Genomic DNA, 7,387 nt, shown 5'->3' on the forward strand with positions numbered 1-7,387 from the left:
TTGTTATTGTATTAATACTATATTTTATAAACCCATTTGCGACGGGGAAAATAAAAAAAAATGAGGAAAATACTGTGCTCATTTTTTTTTTTTTTTTTTTTTTTTTGTGAAATGTCTCTACACATAGATGGCTCTGCCTTGCCTGATTTCACCTTTCCTTGAATTGGCAGGAAAATGTATTTTTTACTAGTGCTATGAATATCGATGGCGTTAGTTTTATTATAAACATTATAATTACTGTAACGTTATAAACAATAGTAATAGCAATATAAGATAACGTAAAATATATTCGTAAATTAAAGAAAAGGGTAAACGGGCGAGAAAGGCAGTACTCGTAATTGGCTCGTTTTTGTTTTAGTACAAGTGTAGCCATTTATGTGTATAAATAATTTAACAAGTAAACTCAGAGTGGGCATGTCACGGATATGTGACATGCCCGTCACGAATGGGTTAATTGTAAAAATTTTAATAATTACAATAAAAAAAAAAGGATTTTTAAAGAATTTTCTTCTATTTTGTTTCCATTTTTATTCACATTTTTATCACTCACTTTTTATATACTTCGGTAATACATGAAGCACTGATAGAAATAGTTTCATGGAGCTTTAAAACTGAAAAATTAAACAAAATAAAATTACATACATAAACTCCTGTTAAAAAAAGGGAGTTTGGAAACAAAATATTATCTGTTTCAAATAAAATGTAGATAAATGATATTCTTGTAAAATAACATAAAATATTTAAATAATTGGTGTTTGGTCTACTAAGCATAAATAACATTTATTTCTTATGAATTTATCTATTGTTTCAGTGCTCTCTGAATTGCACGAAAATAAAAAATTTAGCATTTTTCTTGCTACCTTTGTTCATTATACATGGAACACAGGTAAAATATTTTAAAGAAGTTCCAAGGTCCTCAATAACAAAGGGAGCCCCCCACAAAAAAAAATATTAATATGTAAATAATCATACTAGGACAAGGATGGGAACAAAAATTCATATTTAGAGGTGTATTTTGGGTATAATTCTTTCAAAATTAGATAAATCTTAAAATAGCTCTTGCATGGCATGTTATAGCTTGTAAGCTTACTAACCACAGATGAGGCGTGGGAGGTAAAGGGGCGACATTGCCAAATTTGCCATTTTTAGGTAAGTATATCTATTCTGACCTTTTGTAACAAGAGAATCAAGGGAACACTATGATCATGTAGTAACAAGAATTCCTTTATGTCATGTATTGGCAATGTAAGTGTTCATTGCAATTAATTAGATGATAATATTTTAACTGTGGTAGAACTTTGCAATTGGTTTATTTAAAAGTTCATGAAAAATCAGCATTTTGGTTTAACCCAATGCCACCGGGGTTAATGAATAAAAAATGAGGAAAATGCTGTGCTAATTTTGTATCATTTTGTGAAATGTCTCTGCACAAAGATGGCTCTGATAGTGCTTAGCCACAAAGGAGTCAATTAGTAGACCTTGTGACCTTACCTGATTTGAATTAGCGGGGAAATGTATTTTTTACTAGTACTATGAATGTCGATGGTGTTATTTTTATTATAGACATTATAACTACTATAATGTTATAAACATTAGTAATAACAAAATAAGATAACGTAAAATATTTTTGTAAATCAAAGGAAAGGGTAAACGGGCGAGATAGGCAGTATTCGTAATTGGCTCATTGGTGACTTAGTACAAGTGTAGCCATCTATATGTAAAAACAATCAAACAAACAGTGGGCATAGCACATACGTACAGGTCATGCCCGTCGGCATTGGGTTAAAATGAAATGTTTCATACCATAGTTTAGGGGAACAACATAAACCTAGAAAAGCTATATAAATATTGGATATTTCAGTACTAGTTACTAATTTCCAAATCAGAATTTAGCACTAAATTTTTTATTTTTTCCTCTAATTTTACAGCTAAATAAAATGAGCATAAACAATAACTTAATAAGGCAAGATAAAATGAGGACATAATAGCTAAACTTTGAATGTGATTTACTCTAAACAAGGTTATGGTGATGTCGCCCTTTACCACCTGACACTTCATTAACATATTCTATTTATGTGAGGTTTCTATATTTTTCTACTTTTTTATATGTGGAAAAGACAAAATATGGCCTATCACAATGTGGTACAAGCTTTTGGGGCCAATACAGTTCCAAATGAAAGAATTATATATTTTTATTCATGAGTTTTTTTTTTTGTCTTTTGTTTTTGACATATAGCAGATACTTCAAAGCCAAGTGATGGAGAAATACAAGAGGCCTCAGATATCTCTGTCTTCAAAAATCTCACATAGCTAATTTTTATATAATAAGCATATTGCATGGATGACCAGGTAGTGGTCTAAACAAGTGGAATTGCATGTAGAATCCCTGTTTTGGTGGTTCATTTTGATGTAGGAGAGTAATTTTTTTAATATCAATTTTTAGGGGATCACTATTTGGCCCTAAATCTCTCCATAAAGTTTGTTTTTGCCATGAACATTTTATATCATTAGTTCAAGGGTAAATTATGTAAAAAAGGAAAAGATCTCTAACATCTTGGTTTCAAATGAAGAGCCTACATAGCATTTTCCCAATTTTTACAAAAGCCCACTCTTATATTTACTGTTGTAAGCATTATATTGGACTAAAGGTTAGGTAGTGGTCCAAACACAATGAAATGTGGAATCCATATTCTTATGGTTCATTTTTATGTAGGAGAGCATTTTCTTTAGATCTCCTTTGTTTAAGGCTAAATGCTAACATCAATTAATAAAATATGACCAGGGTGACCCAAAATACCCCTAAAATGGTTGGACAGTCTCCTTAAACTGCTCATGCTGGGTGGCAACTTTTTTATTATGAAGCACCATGCCCAGTAAACAAGTATTCAGTCAACTTTGATTGGATCCTCTCTTGTGTTGTGCTCATCTGACACTGACTTTGTTGGCCTTCTATGATCACTGAAGAGATGTATCCTTCCAAAGTAGGCTATAAAGTTTTTAGTCTCTTGAAAAATCACATGTACCACAGCCAAAATTGAAGTGGGAAAGTATGTGTAGCCTGTATCACAACAGAATTGTTTACTTTGAGGCAGAAATGATAATGTATATTTGGGTTGGCTCACTTTTGCCTTTATGAAGCATGTGTTACAAAGTCTAATATTTTTTCAGGCAATGCCCTTCTTTTGTGTGTATATATATTATACCATAAGCTTCTCTCTTGCAGGTTGGCTTGCTTGGTCTGATATCATCCCTTATTGGGTTCAGGAAAATGATGTCATCTCAGTGAATTTTTAGAATAAGAAGATATTGGTATCATTAGTGTCATACCTCCCTTTTCAAATTTCATATATCTTGTTCAACACAACATCTTATTTTTTAATATGATAAAGACCTTATTGTGTATTCTTCTATTGCACTTTATGTAAAACTTGATGTGGCCACAGCTATGACTAGCTATTTTCTGATTTGAATGTGTTTGTAAAGTTTATTAGGGATAGACACACCTTTACTTTCTGAGCGAAGATATGTGAAACAAAATACTTTAATATAAGGTCAGATTATCCTGAACAAGTCACTAAAGTAAGAGTTTATCTTTTACATATTGTGATATGCCAATGGTGATATATGTGATATATTTTAACATATTATTATTATTATTATATAGTTATTTATGTATAATCCCTTGTCTGAGTCTGATATATAATTTTAAAATGATTTTATTAACACATTTATTGATTTTATCTAGGTGTGGCTGTTACAAAAATAATGAAACAGATAGTGATTAACAAATGCTCAAGTCTATGAAATTAGAAAATAAATGCTACTACCATCTGTAAAACTTGCACACAAATATATACTCTTGTCCCCTCCCCACACACATACTATTAACTGTTATATGCAAACTATCATACACTATACTTAATAGGAAGGAGAATAGGCAGCTTGATAGGCAGTTTGTTTCTAGAGATGATATTTCTTGTATGTTTGAGTATATTCTATATTTGTAAGTGATTTTCTATATGATAGATGAAGACTTTAGTTCCTTATATGGTTGTAAATGGTCACAAGCTATGATAAATGGCACTGCTATATAACTTTTATATTTCCAATAAATCAAAATCAAACCAATATTTGTTTTTATTTTATCTTTTCTAAATGTCACGTTAGGAATGTTGTCATGAAGAGTTATACACTATTTGGAAACAATATGATTATGATTTCATATATTTTTTTTTTAGGATGATAGATTCCTTACTACATTCAGATCCAGACAGTTCCGTTATACAAGTTTCTGTCAGGGAAATATCTGTGAAGTCTTACATGCATAGATTATGAACAAGGAAGACCTAGTGGCAGTTCCAAGAGAGGATGAATGCAACCTCTGAAAGTTTTAATGCTAAAGGAGGTAATGATAATAACAATAATAATAATGATAATAATAATAATGATAATAGTGACGGTAGAAATTAATATAGATAAAAGATAATACTGATAATAAAACAGCATAACAATCATTATTATGATAAGGTTCTCCCCATTGATTATAATTACTTTTATTATCATTGTCATTATTATTATTATCATCATCATCATCATCATCATCATCATCATCATCATCATCATCATCATCATCATCATCATCATCATCATCATCATCATCATCATTGCTGTTATTATTTATTATCATTATCATTACTATTATCACTATTATTATTATTTTATTATTATTATTATTATTATTAATATTATTATTAGTATTATCATTATTGTTATTACTATTCCATTTATTATTATTATCATTATTGTTATTACTATTCAATTTATTATTATTATTATTATCATTATTATCATCATCATCATCATCAATTATTATTATCATTATTATTATTATTATTATTATTATTATTATTGTTATTACTATTAAATTTATCATTATCATTATTGTTATTACTATTCAATTTATTATTATTATTATTATCATCATCATCAATTATTATTTTCATTATTATTATTATAATTATTATTATTATTATAATCATCATCATTATCATTATTATTATTGTTATCATCATTATCATCATCATCATTATAATTATTATTATTATGATAATCATTATTATTATCATTATTATTATTATTATCATCATTATTATTATTATCACTATCAATTATTTTTATCATTATTATTATTATTATTATTATTATTATTTTTATTATCATTATTATTATTTATTATTATTATTATTATCATTATATTTTTTTACAGTTTCAGTCTTAGTAGTATAATTTTTATTATCATCATTATGATTAGTAGTAGTAGTTGTAGTAATTACTTTTATTATCATTATTATAAATATTATTATTAACATTTTCATTTGCATTATTATTATTATTACTAATATTATTATTATTATTATTGTTATTATTATTATTTTCATCATTATCACTATCATTCTCATCATTATTTTATATCATCACTATTTTATTTATTCTTATTTACATATGTCTTATTAATTTGAAAGTAAAGGCATTTACAATACTGCCCTACGTATTTTCAGATCTCGTGCAGGAAGAAGAAATTGCATTCTGTAGAAAAGCCAGAGAATTTGGAAATTAATACGTATGTGTTTGTACATGCATTTTTTTTACCCACATTGGACTGTTACGGCTATTCTAGTCTTTACAGTATATGAATATTTTTTTCGATTAGTTGTCATTGTCATTATCTGTAGCCTTACCTCTGCTATCATTTTAATTTAAGATAAGGAAAAAAAATATCTTTTGCTCTCCAGTCTCACAAATAGTTTAAAGTATTGTAGCATGAACCATGTTTCATATCAATAAACTTCTAAAGCTTTTTTGACTAATGGGAATTATGATGTCCTGTCAGTTGTATGTTAGTTATAGGTTGCAATACCATTCAGAATCATCTGCTGCTTACTTGCATATGACTATAATGCTAATGTTGTTACTAGCTTTGGGCCCCATTACAAGCTTTAACAATGGGACTCCCATTATGAGGGGGCTCCAAATTTTGGTGACATAAAAACTTGTCATGCCTTGTATTCATATGGCAAACGTTTGTTTATGCTATTGATTAAAACATATTACCTTCCAGGCACCTCCAAATTTCATATAACTCATAAGGGCCTCGGCAAGTTTAAATCCTTGATATCCGCAAATAGAAACTTTATTGATTTGACATTTTGTACAAAGTTTAGTCGGAAACTAATGAACATGGAGTAGTTAGTGAAGCCAGTATACATCGACATCATATTATTTACATATGATTCCAAGAAATGACAGTCACTAATTTGTTACAGTATAAAAGTTAGTTCCTTATTGTCCCATATTTTATTATCTAAATTGTCCCATATTTTATTATCTATTTTTTTTTTTTTTTTCCAGAACAGATTCCTGAGTCATCGGTTAGGTACCTTTACTAACATAATCAGTGTTTTCTCCCCTTTTCGCTACTAATGCCCTTCGATTTTTCCCCAGCTATAGTAACTGCTCTCTTTAGGCCAGTGTGACCAGACTTGACCATACCCCGGTCCCTTTGTGTAAATTTGACTTTTAAACACCCATTCCCTGCTTCTTTTCTTCCATTTATACTTCATTTACACTAAGAGTCCAATGAATATCTGGTTTCCATCTTCCTCCTCCGGCCTTAACAGAAAACAGCTGAGTAGAATTCAAGTTACGTGGGATGATGAGAGGCACTGACAGCGGGTGGTTTCACGGCCTGTTAATACAATTTAGGCTCTACCACTTTAGCAATTTTTCATTAATATTTGCGTTTCTGGATGAACTTTTCGCGTGCAAATGGGCTAACCCTATCACATTAACAGAGTACCACAGCTACTAAGGTAGCAAGCATTATGTCCATTGATTTTATGCAAAACAAACATGGTGCCATCCGACCCAGTCCCCGGGAATCACACAAGCATTTACTTATATACATATCATATTTTAAAGTAATGTGGACTACAATATTGTATTTTGAAATACTCTAGAATATCAACTGATGTTTACATTAACTTTTATTTCATTTAGCGATACAGACATTGTCTTAGTACAGATCGTTTGTACCACAAGATCAAGGCGGAAATTAGTCAGACGAAAACGGTCGGCGTAACATGCGGAGAGCCACAGATTCATGCAGAAACGCCAACATTGATGGAAAAAAATAATAGTCTAGGAGGGCTCAAGTCGTAACTAACATTTCAGACACCCTTAGTGACAAAAGATATGCCACGAGAAACAAAATATAACAAAACATGGCATGTCTAAGCATGAATTAAGTAAGGTGTAACTTTGGATATAACATTTTGGAGTCTTTACAAAATATTAGTTTATCAATTTACTTGGAACAAGTTTACTAAGC

General features: G+C 29.6%; 1 protein-coding gene across 6 annotated transcripts in view; it reads left to right on the forward strand.

Annotated features, from left to right (window-relative positions):
- Positions 1-4,128, forward strand: part of LOC125027146 (peroxisomal membrane protein 11C-like) — a 28,383-nt gene extending 24,255 nt beyond the window's left edge. For all 6 annotated transcript variants that reach the window (XM_047616012.1, XM_047616009.1, XM_047616014.1 and 3 more), the window contains one exon: positions 3,224-4,128. In XM_047616012.1, coding sequence (XP_047471968.1) covers positions 3,224-3,286 — 63 coding nt within the window. In that variant the 3' untranslated portion in view covers positions 3,287-4,128. The remainder of the gene's footprint in view (positions 1-3,223) is intronic.
- Positions 4,129-7,387: the final 3,259 nt, after the last annotated feature.

This window comes from Penaeus chinensis, chromosome 7 (assembly GCF_019202785.1).
Source record: "Penaeus chinensis breed Huanghai No. 1 chromosome 7, ASM1920278v2, whole genome shotgun sequence".
NCBI classification, from domain to species: Eukaryota; Metazoa; Arthropoda; class Malacostraca; order Decapoda; family Penaeidae; genus Penaeus; species Penaeus chinensis.